Here is a 14,390-nt window from a genome sequence, read left to right on the forward strand (position 1 = left end):
TTCTTTTGTTTCGTAATGATCTATTAGTAAGATGAGTTATTTGCAACTGAATTTACAGTTTATTCTTTTGTTGTGCCGTTAAAAATTGTCTTATGCAAAATGGACGAGAACTCACAAACTTGGTCAAGCACTACACATTATTGGTTTACCTATTCCGAGTCAATGGGTGCCAATTGTTCGTGTCTGTCGCATGTTTTTATATACAGTTCATGTTGCTCAAACTTCAGTTTTTTTGCAGTGTTTTTTGGACTGCTGTTTGTCTTTTCATTGTTTACTATGGCAAACAATGTCTCTAACGAATTCCAATGACTATCTACGCATACAGTATTGTACATGCTATCACATTGAATTTCACAAATGATCTTTTAAACTAATTGATCATGACATCACAAATATATAAGACTATGTGTGGATAATTCGTCTTGTGTCTATGCTATAAGCCACGAATGTAATTTACAGCAAGAGTTCGAACATTTAATTTTAAGAAGGCAATAAGAGAAAAACAACGAACTTGTTAATTTGTGAAACAACAAAACTTTGTTCATGCAGAATCAGTAGACTTGAATTGAAAAGTCTGATTTTTATCAAAAACATCTTTTTAGAACTGTTTTAGCCTTTTTATAAAACTCAGGATCCATAAATGCGTAGATGAATGGATTAGCTATACTATTAATAATATAAGTGTGATACAAAACCAACATTACGGACATGTCCACACTAGCCAGTCTCTCCCAGAAATCAGGAAAAAATCCTTCCAACAATCATAAAGTTCCTAATGGCGAATCTAACGCTATTGTTTCAGATAAGGGTGAAGATAGGTACCTATATATATATCTTTTAAAAAGACGCAACAGGGCTGCTTTGAATTCTGCATCCAAAAAAGCATAGACAAAGGGATTAACAATACTGTTGACAATGAATAAATGGTAGAATGGAATGACGATAGCCAGCTCTGTCGGATGTAGCCCCTCCCAAAATGTTGGGTTTAAACCTTCTAACACAACAATTGATCCAACGGGGAAATAACATAGGAGAGAAACGGAAGTAATGATGATAAACATGATGGAGAAATTTCGTTTTACACGTCTGTTTCTTTTTCCAAATGATCTTCCTTTACTTTATTGCTTACTATAGCAACTGCTTTTTGTCCACTACTAGAATCAGTGCATACGTTTGATACTATTTTATGCTGTTTCTCTGAATTCATTTCTATTAGGTTTCCGTTCCTCTCAGAGGTGTTTTCTGCCTTACACATTGTGCCCAAGTTGTTCTCATTTTCTCTGCTTTCTATATCTATATTGACTTGACTATCTGAAACAACATCCTTATCTTCTATAGGTGTATCAGTGTTTTCTTCAGATCCCGATTTTGGGATAGTGCTGTTCGACGCTTGTGTTTTCTTACATTTATCGGACTTGAAATGTTGGAATATTTTTAAACCAACTTTACCATAGAGAAATGTTAATGCAACAACAGTTAAAATCATCAAAACCCCAAACAATATTGCATAAGCAAATCCAGCTTCATAATAAGCATACTCTTTTAGCCTACCACACCGGCTCCCATACTTAATTCCATCTACAAGAAAGTCATTTGATCCATATAAGATAAGGTATGGAAAACATAGAATAACCGAGATAATACAGATGGATACGACCATGATCCGTCGAACTTTTAAACTTAAGGTATGGTCTCGGCAAATTTTGAAGTATCTTTGTACAGCAATACATTGTAAAAGCCATAAAGATAAGGAGGCCGGTACGGTTAGACCGCAGAATGTTAGTTTACATAAAATGTTATGTGAGAACTTGATCTGATTTACGTCCCAGATAATAGCTGCCACCGAACACACAACGGACGCAAACATGTCTGCAATTGCTAACTTTGGAATGAAATATCTTTCATCTGAAGTACCTTTCATCTCATATCTATAGACCAATAGAACTACGGAATTTCCAATAATTCCAACGATGATATACAGCACAAGTAATGCCATATCAGGTATAAGGTTTCTTTCAACTAATCTTATCCAGTCTTCTACAATTTTGTCAGTCATATTGAGCGTTTTTGCATCTGAATTCTCCGCCATGCTTCCGTTGGCATTTGTCAATGAACGCATGGTAACGTTGGTCCACAGTGTCCTAGAAACAAAACAACATTCATTTTATGCGCATCTTTAAATCCTAATATGTGAGCTTAGTCCACATACAATTTATAAATTCCGGGATCATTGACATTGTATTTTCGTGTTTTGCTGGACAGGATCTATTAGGAAATTTAACAATTAGTATTTGAAAGGTATTTAAATATTTATGAATTTTGTATTTAACATGAAGTAATAATGAAAATGGTTCACAGAACTAGAATATTCATTATAACTTTCAAATTGCTTTAGGCCACTAGGGTCGGTCATTTATTGATATTAATAAATGATTTAGCTTATTCAATCCGTGAGTGCTCGAATTCAAATCCCCTGGCAAGGTCGTTCAAGGTTACAAGAGATGTATTAAATGCGTAACACCTCCATCTGGAGGGAGGCAAAGGACTTAACGTTGGTACCGGTCTTTCTTTTGAAGAATCAACCCGAACGATACCAAATTTCATTTTTGGTTTAAGACATACCATAATACCCTGTGTAAGTTCATTATTTTCTTTTGATTAAAATTTACTTGAACATTTTATTCATTTGATAGTGTTTGTGTGTTGTGGATTAAGGCAAAACAATCCGTTGGTTTATGGTCTACACATCTTTTATTCACGTTGATTATCATCTCTTTACTAGTTATTAGATAAAACTGAATTACTTTTTTTTATTGTTTCCGTAGTAAGTTTTTGTTTTATGATAATTATGTACAATGTATCAACATATCATAAACTTTTATGTCTTTACATAAATAATTAATGTTATGTAGTTTTGAATTTCTGCATTTATTATATTTTACAATATTCGTAAAAGACCATTTTCACAGTGTTGGTATCTACATTTAAGAAAAATAAGGACAATATGTCTTTTTAGAAAACAAGATTTGTTTATTAGTTGTAATCGGCCTTCAAATAGCTGGTAGTATTCGAATTTCGGTGAATTGCGTATTTTGTGTTTTGTAAGTCGTTTTTTGACATCGTATACACTTTTCTGGCTGAGCCAATTGCAGCTGTTGTTTGCAGTTGGTTTTTATGTGGTACTGTAACAGCATTGTCACAAGTTATAAAAAGGAGAATTAAGTGCGCACACATATGTGTACTCCCGCCACATTATGTATGTTAGAAGTTAGAAGACTGTATTACAGTGGTTATCATTGTCTGTCGTAAATTGTTTTGTTATGAATTAGGCTGTCAATCTTGTATAATTGAAATGTTTAACATTTTTTTCCTGGGGTCTTTTTTAGCCGGTATTTGCCTTTCTCGGTGTTGAAGGCCGTACCATTGTCTGTAATTCCTCACATCCACCTTATTTAAACATTGGTGGATAGTTGTCGCATTGGCAATGATACCACATCTCTTAATATGTGAATAATAGAAAGTACTTACATTATGGCCAAGAATAATCATCCACAATTTCGAAACGATAGCTGAGTTTGAAGCAGAAAATTAATTTTATTTTCTCTATGGACCTTATTATATGTAAATGAATATTGGTATTAATGAAATTGATTTCAGTAAATCACCGTTCTTGGTAAAAGCTTGTTTTCCCTGTAGAAATGCATATCAACAATCTATAGAACTTGATGACTACTTGTTTACTTCTAAGTTAGACAGGATTTAAGCGTCAAAATGAATGACCACATTACAGCCCACTTATCACTCATAAAACAAGAAAACCTGATTAAGTCACGACTCAAGCCATTAATCACAATTTTTGAAATAGCAAGTCAGATTGAATACGGAAAATATAGTAGATATAGGTGTCTAAATTAGGTACATTAGCATGATTAAGTTTATATGTATTGGAATATTTTTTATGTGCATCAAGTTGTTGATATTTTGATATTTTTTTCCTCGGTGGATATATTTTTGTGAAAACAATGTTTATAAAATAGACATGGAATTTCAAAAAAACATTGCACAAAGAGCTGGTATCAATCTGCGTATAAACTATATTAAACATAATCTTTTGAGTTAATAATCAAAATAGGCGTTGTGTGTATAGAAATCAACTTTTAGTGACTGTTCTTTTTTAAAAGCCTCTGAACTATAATATTATTGTGCGAAATAGATTACATATACATGTAGCATGGAAAACAATATTGTTTTTTAGTATTGCTGTTCGTTCCAAATATAAAAAATTCCAAGACAGGATAACAATAATTAAGTTTTAACATTTATTAGTAAAAAAAAATAATCAATAAAGCACCCTTTTTTGGATTCTATTGGATACCTGACATTCATACATCATGTCCTTAATTTATATTGTCAGTCTAAGGAAGAATTTTAATCCTTAACATTGACAGAGTACATGTATTAATCATTCATTTCTACCAATGGAAACATCCATCGACAATACGTTTGTGGTGAAATGTATAATTGCATATTCTCCTTGAAACCATATGGTATAGTTATGTTCCTGTGATTTTTGTGGTGTAATTCAAATTAACTTAGAAATGAAAACGGTTGTTTCGTAGTTTGAGAATAACATTCATATTAATTTTCTAATAACTCTGTCTTCCTAATCATCACATGTTGACATGGACTATTTCCTGACGGAAGAAATAATTATACGAAAAATAAAAAGAAAACATGTAATGAAATGTATATCTCATCAATTACTCGGTGCTTAATTTGAAATAATGAAAAATAATTAACCAGACAGATGTTTTGATATTAGGATTCATTGCAGCTTAAAGTACATGTATTTGAAACCTCTTGTAGAAAACATGATGTAATAAGAAACATGATATGAATAAGAATATAACGTTTACAGTGTAAAAAGATCGGTACTTTTCTATAAAACAAACATATAGGAACCTGTTGTTTGAAATGGTTGTCGTAGTGTTTTGGGGGTGAGGATCATAAGCGATTTCGTTTTTTTTTTTTATATATAGATTAGACTGTTGGGTTTCTTGTTTGAATTTTATTGTTTTACACAATTCTTTTGGAGTCCGTTATAATAGCTTGTTGTTGGTGTGAGCCAAGACTTTATGTTAAAGGCCGTACTTTGTTTACTTTTTATCTTTTTTGTGACTAAGATAAAGAGTTGGCACTTATACCACATCTTTTTATTTATATTATAAATTGCACTTTCATTTAAGTCAATCTTGTATAAAATGAGATGTGGGGAACACTATATTAAACATCTAAAGGTTACATATTGTCTTTAATAGTAGCTAAGTGCAGTTAATTTCAAATACACTAATGCGTTGGTTTTCTAATTTATAGACATAATGGTGTTTGAGTTTATCGTCAATATTTAACCATGGGAGTAAAATCAATATATGTTCAATCCACCACTTTCTGCATTAGGAAACGCCTGTACCATGTGTACCAAGTTAGGAATATGACAGTTTTTGTCCATTCGTTTGATGTGTTTTGTCATTTGATTTTGCCTTGTTATTTTGGACTTTCCGATTGAATTTTCCTCAGAGTTCAGTATTTTTGTGATTTTACTTTTATCAAAATAATACTTCCATGATCCAACACACTTTTATAAAGTTAGCTATTTATCATTGTAATGTTAAAGTCACCAGTAACACTTTTAACAGGAACTTCTTTACCCGTTCGAACTAACTACATCCCAGTTTTGGGTTTTTTTTCCTTACAAAACCTTTTTTTTATGGTGGCATCGAACTTGTCTAAATCTATGCAATGCAATGTCAAGGTTTCAGTCTTGAATTGCGTTGCTGTATATGATTATTTTTAGTAATTAAATTAAAAATGAGGCAATCAATTTATGTTCTTCTTAACTGTATTATTAACCTAAAAAAAGAAGGAAAGTGGAACCATATCCCTTTGCAGATTTTCATTCGCATTAAATTTTCTTTTCTTTGAAATATTTTCCTTCACATATGGTTTGTATTATGTACTTATTCTGTACAACTGAATATAATACAGAAAGTTCAAAAAAAAAAAAAAAAAAATGATGACATGTATTTCGATAAAAAAAAGACTTCGTCTCCGATGCATGAATTTTTTTATTATTAATTGTTTTTGACTTTCAACTAGCTGTCAGTAACTGCGAGTACTCAAATCGTATTTTCTTGTTAATTCGACCTGTTGATACTGTTTATAATGCTTTTTTTGTTATTATATATTTATATGGATCTTGGCTATATACCAGCTTTGATTATTTGGAATATATTCTAAGTTTCACTTCTTCTGACTACATTTGTATAAACTTCAAGATTTACCTGTAGTTTTTTAAAACCGTTTTTTTTCTAAAGTGAATATTTTCGAAGGGTTAAATATTTCGCAGTGGTGATTTTCCATGGCTTTGTTTGGACTTATTTGCTTGCTTTTTGGCCTTGAATGTTTGTCCCTAATATTTTATTAACTGTACATGGAGAGTTGTCTCATTGGCACTCATACCACATCTTCGTATATCTATTTGTATCTATTTTACAAAATTTAAGCCAATTGGATTACGCTAGTATTGCCAGTGTTGAGTTTAATACTAACAGAATAGCACTTTGAGTTTTACTTGAGTTATGAATATCTATAAAGATTCAATATACTCAATTTCACCTGACAATTCGTCTACAATTATTTTATATTATATGAATTTCGTGCGTCCGGAGCCTTTTCGGGGATTGTCGTTCACAAGAAACGTTCAAACCCAAATATTAAAAAAACATAGATGTTAGAAGCTAAATTACAGAATGGACATGAACAGAACTTGATAACCATTTTTGATGAAATATTCCATTCAAACAGAAAGACGTGGGCATAATTAAAGCATGCTAAAAATTAGGTTGAAACCGGTCATAAGTCGTTTATAATTTATTAGTGCTGTCAAGTCACAATTTCAGAAATTTGGAAAATCATTGTAAATATTGTAGCCATGGGCAGACATCACTACTTAATTGATAGGAGGTACCGCTGAGGATCTGTTACCTCACCCTTTTCATATAATTTAGATATAAATCTGTCACCTTTTCCTATTTCCTGTTTGGATTTATAGTTTCAAAATTAGGAACTAACGTGTGTGCTTCAAAATATACAAAAATATAATGGTTGAACTACTACATAATACTTTTCACTTTTTCTATTACCAAAACAAGATGTCTTTACTCTTTAATCTAACGAACTATTTTACTGTAAAAAATAATACTCTTCGTTTTACTTTTATTAATTAGTTTTAGATTTTTAAATATGTTTGCCGGGAGCGTATGAAGAGACATTTATTGTCGAAATGCAGATCTTGTACAGTAAAACTGATATTGTTTCAAATTTTCAAACAATTTCAAATATGACGTCACTTGGCGTTTAGGTTTTGACTAATTCAGATGTGTCTATTTTTTTGTGTTGGATTTTGTCGGGTTATGTTATGTATTTCGGTTGTTTCCTGTAATTAGTTAATACTTCAGTTTTATCATGTATATCTTTTATATAGTCATTTTATAAAATTTACTGTTTGCAAAAGTTTAAATTATTCTAAATTATAGAGATGTTCTGGTACCTAACAGAAAACCCTGGTCGTTTTTGGCACACCTTTTTTGAACTTTTGGTCCTTTATGCTGTTCAACTTTGTACTTGTTTGGGCTTTCCAGTTTTGTATCTGGTCGTCACTTGTAAGTCTTGTGTGGACAAAATGCACTTCTGGCGTATTAAAATTTTAAACCTGTTGCCTTTTGTTAGCTGTTATTCGTGTGTTTCTTTGTCAATTGTGCTCCTGTTTGTTTGTATTGTAGTCTTGTAATGTTGTGTTGTCATTTTAATGTTATATTTTACATGGCCATAAAAGAAGGAGTTTTGGCATACCACAAAACCAGGTTCAACCCACCATTTTCTTCTTTAAAAAATGTCCTGTACCAAGTCTGGAATATGGTCATTGTTATATTATAGTTCGTTTCAGTGTGTGTTACATTTTAACGTTGTGTTTCTTTTGTGTCGTTTGTTTTCTCTGATATTTGAGTGTGAATTTACATTATAATAAGATGTGTCACGGTACTTTTCTATCCCAAATTCATGTATTTAGTTTTGAGGTTATTTTCGTTATTCGCATCGGATTTTGTCTAATGCTTAGTTCGTTTCTGTGTGTGTTACATTTTAATGTTGTGGAGTCATTTTCTTGTATTTAATGCTTTTCCCTTGGTTTTGGTTTATGACCCGGATTTGTTTTTGTCTATCGATTTATGAGTTTTGAACATCGGTATACTACTGTTGCCTTTATTGTTACTTTCATGTCTTCAGATAAATCATATCTCGTCAAAAAAATCTTTACTTGTGATGAAATTTCGAAATACGGCCAATTTTGTATATTTTATGCTGGCAAATAACATGTGTTTTTTGAAATCCAAGTCGTTACAGATAATTGGCGGATATCGAATTATTCGGCAATTATACTATGGTCTTTTTCTGTTCATTTGAAATTTTTCCATAGTACATTTCGTGTTTCCTTGTTTTGATGAAGAATGTATTGCAGTGGTTATTTGTACTCCCGCCACATTATGAGTGTGCCTGTCCAAAGTAAGAAGACTGTATTACAGTGGTTATTTGTACTCCCGCCACATTATGAATGCGCCTGTCCAAAGTTAGAAGACAGTATTACAGTGGTTATCATTGCCTGTCCAAAGTTAGAAGACTGTATTACAGTGGTTATTTGTACGCCCGCCACATTATGAATGTGCCTGTCTAAAGTTAGAAGACTGTACTACAGTGGTTATTTGTATTCCCGCCACATTATATATGTACCTGTCCAAAGTTAGAAGACTTATTACAGTGGTTATTTGTACTCCCTCCACAGTATGTATGTGCCTGTCCAAAGTTAGAAGACTGTATTACAGTGGTTATTTGTATTCCCGCCACAGTATGTATGTGCCTGTCCAAAGTTAGAAGACTGTATTACAGTGGTTATTTGTACTCCCGCCAAATTATGAATGTGCCTGTCCAAAGTTAGAAGACTGTATTACAGTGGTTATTTGTATTCCCGCCACATTATGTATGTACCTGTCCAAAGTTAGGAGACTGTATTACAGTGGTTATTTGTACTCGCCGCATTATGTATGTGCCTGTCCAAAGTTAGAAGACTGTATTACAGTGGTTATTTGTAATCGCGCTACATTATGTATGTGCCTGTCCAAAGTTAGAAGACTGTATTACAGTGGTTATCATTGTCTGTCGTAATTAGTTTTGTTATTAATTAGGCTGTCAATCTTGTATAATTGAAATGTTTCACATTTTTTCTTGCTGTTTTTTTTTTTTGCTTTTCTCGGTGTTGAAGGCCGTACTGTTGTCTGTAATTCCGCACATCCACCTTATTCAAAAATTGGTAAATAGTTGTCGCATTTGCAATGATATCATATCTCTTAATATGTGAATAATAGAAAGTACTTACAATTTGGCCAAGAATAATCATCTTCTTATTGTACTTATAGTGAGTAAAATTGACTGTGTGAAACTGCTTTTTTTTATTTAATTAATCTTTTTTATTATTTAAATATACAAAAATGACATTTTTAATGACGTAACCACTAGAAGGATCATACTTTATGAAGAGTTAAAACCTATTTAAAATTAAGGTGTTGATTACCCCGACCATACACGTATGGTCGGACCATATGAGTATATACCCATATGGTCTCGACCATACGCGTATGGTCCAAATACTCATATGGTCCGGAACATATGCACAAATGTAACAGCTTGATGGTAGGTTCATAAAAACATGTTGTACATCAAACAAGTGCCCGTATCTAACATAATGTATCCTTTTTTCTGTGGTCGTACACATCTTTTTCATCTCATTCGGTCAACCAACTTTTCAGAACCCACCTGTTAGATGAATTGCTATTTTGATCTGGCACTCCGTAATACGTTTACTTCTAAGTGTGATCAATCATTTTAAATACACACGAAACGAAAATATTTTTTTTAAATATTTTATTCAAATACTTTCAATTAAAATATATATTGTAAACATTTATAAACTTAAAGTATATTTTGTATTTCATCAGTGTTTTTTGTGGAGTTCAATTCACATTTGTCTACTTCAGTTGGTTTAAAATATGTCAATGTACATGTTTCCATTCGATTCTTTTCATTTTTTAAGACTGGTTCCCATTCGGAAATGGGTCGCAGAAGACATCCTATTCGCTACAAAAGATAAATATGAAACATGGTGATTAAATGCAAACTTCGTACCACATGATTAAATTTCGTGTACCATACAATGGAAACAACTCCTTCTTATGTACATGTATTTGATAATATTAAAGTATCATTCCTGTTCTATTTTTTGTGTACATTATTGTCTTTTGCAGAAACGAGTTATTGGGGCCTTACAATTGATAATGAGAAAAATCATAGACCGAGGTAAACAAAGTTACTTATTTGCAATACATTCTCTTTGACGGTCTGACATCCACACTTAATAAACGGAATGGTTGGCCGACTGTGTCTGAAATCACAAGCGACACTTTCAAAGTCTTACATATTGAAGAATCAGTAAAGCCGATTATTTTTAGCACCTATAGTTACATGTTGACAGAGTTTGTATTCGAAATGCTAGTGGTGAATGCAATGTAGGCAATGCTTACCACGTCGATGCATCGATCCTCCCTCATTGTGCATGTTGGTTCATAATCAAATTATCTTTTGTGTTTATAAATACTATAGACATTATTTTATTGCTTCTAACTGTTTACAATAATGACGAATATAAATTGCTAAATTTAAAATTAGGATATAAAAATTAGTATAACCTCTATATACGATCGATGTATTTTTCATTATACTGATAGGAATTTTTAACCACGACTTCTAACAATTTATTTTTGTAAGTTATTACCTGCTGTAAGGATCCCTCAGCACACGCTATTGCTTTAATCATATATAACGGAATAGGTGCTACGGAAACCATCCCAATGACCCAGCCGATCGCAATGGCATATGATGGATATTGGTAGTGGTTATATGATACTGGTTGCAGTTGTGTCATGTTGAAAACTAACATTACCTACATAAATATATAATACAGTGTATATTAATATGCTGACAATTATGTGTAAGTCATCAATGTTCTCTATAATGATATGACGATACTATTTTTGTCGGTTTATAGATCGAACCATTAGATGATTTATCATAATAAACACACTTTAGTTACCAATCAGTTTTCATATTATAACACAAACGGTACCAATATATATGTACTACATTCGCAATTCGACATTTAATGTATCTCCAGTGAGGCTCGAAGTAAAACAAAACATGAACATCCCAAAAATCTAATTCAATTGATTAACAGCGGATCAAATAAAAAAGGACCTTAGGTACAGCCAAATCCCAAGTTGATTATGACTGCGGTCGACATAAATGTTTTAGATTATGCAGCTACAATATAATACGTACTAGTATTTTGTATTGAAATCATAGAACCGAACAACACGATTGACTTACATAGTATGATTAGTTCATCCGATACGTCTTTTGATGTTTAAACAAAAGCAACCTTCATTTAAAGAACAATAGCTATTTAAAGAATACTTACCAGTATAACAACCGGAGTTATAAATTTCCAACAGATCTTCCACCCTGTACATGGTTTGTATCCTATCATAGCTATTTAAAGAATACTTACCAGTATAACAACCGGAGTTATAAATTTCCAACAGATCTTCCACCCTGTACATGGCTTGTATCCTATCATCATTTCTATGTCTTTATAAAATTGGTCTGTACCTGAGGACAATTTTTGAAGAAGAAAACAAATAATATACTTTTAGAAACGAAGGTTATACACAACATAAATAATACCAAATTCACCATTTTATTCCGCGGATCCAATAAGGGTCAACTTTTCATTACTTTCATCCAGAAGATCTAATAAAATTGTCATTCTGAAATCTCTGATATTCACATGAAATTTTCGACACATGAACGATTGACGTCATACAAAAAACTGTTGAATAGGTGTATAAGACAAATTTTATTGTGAGTTTTATGTTTACGGGAGCATCTGCGATCTTCCGCAAAGCAGAAAACTGTAGACTATAAGGTGTATTATAAGGTGTTATACCACCAACACATAGTGCGTCATATCAATTGTCATTTTCAAAAGAATGAACGATACTCTCTTGTATTTGACATTTGTAGGAAATTTCTCTGTATTTCATTTGCTGAGTCGTAATCAACTATATTAATTGGTTTAAAGCACCATTCATTTTTAATTTATGTTTTTCATTGTAGTTAATGTACTACACTGATGCAAAGTATTTGCTTAATAAACATACCATAAATCCATCCTATGACGATGCACTCTATAACAGCAACAAGCATGGGAGTAAACAGTCCACAGTACCAATCCACAATTTGTAAAATATACATGCCTCCCTGTATTCAAAGACAAACGACATTTGCTTTCAAACAGTTTAAATCACATGACAATGGCTTAAACACTAATGGAGAATGATTTTTCAATTGAAAATAGTAATTAAGGAGTTATTTAATAAAACCTCTATATAATAATTATGCTTGCTATTCGAGTATTATTTAATAAGCTGTAATTTATTTCAAGAACATGTCGTTTATACGAGAGTTACAGTTGCGTGAAAAAGTTTTTGTTTCCAAATCAGTAAGTATAATTCGTCTATTCGTTACCTTAATAACATTTATTCAATTAGGTTTTGATTTTATCCCAATAAAAGATATTCTGAAGGACATTAATATCGTCTAAACACTTACTTGCATAATAAGTGGTATATCTAACAGAAATCCTAAAAAGCAGACCCCAGCTGTTACCAACATTTTCTTTTTCCTTAACAGTTTTGGAAATTCATCTGTCAGTGCACTCGTTATGGTTTCAAATGTTCCAAACTAAAAAAAACATTTTAACACGATTGAAATATATGTTGGGTATACACAAAGAATTAAAAGGAAAAACAAATCTACAATTGAATATGCAGTCTTATCTCCATCCATACGACTATACCACTATTATCAGAGACTTCACAATGTGTGAGGGGACGCAATAAAGCTTTCTTTCGTCAATAGTAACACTGTATAAGGGAGGATAAAAAGACCAGTTATAGAACGATACTCAGATAATCGTTTTTTTTTCGTCTTATATATATATATATCGTAAAATATCAATGTATATCATGTGTAGAAAACCCGATAATCTTAAACAATAACGATAGGCTATGCGCTGTTCAGTTTTAAATCTCATTCTGTTTATATTCAACAGAGGGAATAAAAGAATCGATAAACACAAGATTGAAAAAGGTGAGGTAGATGCACTTTGTTTTAACATAAGTCGTTATTTGTTGCTGCATATCGTATTATAACTTACGATGAAACATAGTTGCAAACTGCTGTATAAAATGGTCTTTGGTACAAATTTGTTTCTATAGCGTTCATATTAAATATTACTTTAGTATCAAGATATCGTATTGTTATTTCTCTCCGAAGAGAAATGTTGATATGGTCATATTTATATATTAACTGTTGACAAAACTTTTGAAGTTTTAAAATACTAAGGCTTTTCTACCTCAGGAATGGATTTCCTTAGCTGTATTTGGCAAACACATCAAACGAATGAATAACAACTGCCATATTCCTGACTTGGTATAGTCAAGATAAGCTTTCATACCTGTGTATCTATAGCGATTGTAAGCATCATCAGGAAAAATAGAATCGCCCACAATGGCGAAACAGGAAGTCGTGATATAGCTTCTGGATAAGCCATAAAAACTAGCCCTGGACCTTTAAATACAAAATATGTTATTATCGTTAAGGACAATTCATGGGTTTCCTCAGACATTAAGTACATTCATAAATACGAGGAAAACTGTAAAATCTTTAAGGTAAAGTCTTCTGATTTATAAAAAAATCAAAAAGATACAAATAAAAATCAACACATGCCGACAGAAGTACATTATTTTATTTAGCATTATTAATTATATTTTTCCGATTTCAATATTTTTTTGTTTTTGTTTTTTTGTTATTTTTGTTTTTTGTTTGTTTTATTTCTTAATTCCCTTTCCTTTTTGGTTAATTGAGTCGGCCTTTATTTTGCCTCATATACTCAATTTACTGACTTATTTCATTTGTTTTTAATATAGAATGTACTGGAGAGGACGTTATAAATTGTTGACGTGTCTGATCATATTTATCTCTCTGAACAATTAATCTCAAATCGTTATAAACTTAAAGTGTAAGCGGTAACGTTTGCTTTGGATTTTAGTTGTGACATTTATTTAGGTGCTTTCGCTAAGAAGTACGTTTTTATTCTTCATTTA

The 14,390-nt window shown here is 31.8% G+C and overlaps 1 protein-coding gene across 2 annotated transcripts in view; it reads right to left on the reverse strand.

The window, feature by feature from the left end:
• Window positions 1–10,008: 10,008 nt before the first annotated feature.
• LOC143085363 (sodium- and chloride-dependent glycine transporter 2-like) overlaps window positions 10,009–14,390 on the reverse strand; it is a 50,603-nt gene continuing 46,221 nt past the window's right edge. For both annotated transcript variants that reach the window (XM_076261643.1, XM_076261644.1), the window contains exons 9-14: window positions 13,742–13,854; window positions 12,835–12,966; window positions 12,384–12,483; window positions 11,732–11,832; window positions 10,940–11,107; window positions 10,009–10,245 (exon numbers count right to left, since the gene is read on the reverse strand). In XM_076261643.1, the coding sequence (XP_076117758.1) occupies window positions 10,081–10,245; window positions 10,940–11,107; window positions 11,732–11,832; window positions 12,384–12,483; window positions 12,835–12,966; window positions 13,742–13,854 (779 nt within the window). In that variant the 3' untranslated portion in view covers window positions 10,009–10,080. The remainder of the gene's footprint in view (window positions 10,246–10,939; window positions 11,108–11,731; window positions 11,833–12,383; window positions 12,484–12,834; window positions 12,967–13,741; window positions 13,855–14,390) is intronic.

Source organism: Mytilus galloprovincialis, chromosome 8 (assembly GCF_965363235.1).
Source record: "Mytilus galloprovincialis chromosome 8, xbMytGall1.hap1.1, whole genome shotgun sequence".
NCBI lineage: Eukaryota > Metazoa > Mollusca > Bivalvia > Mytilida > Mytilidae > Mytilus > Mytilus galloprovincialis.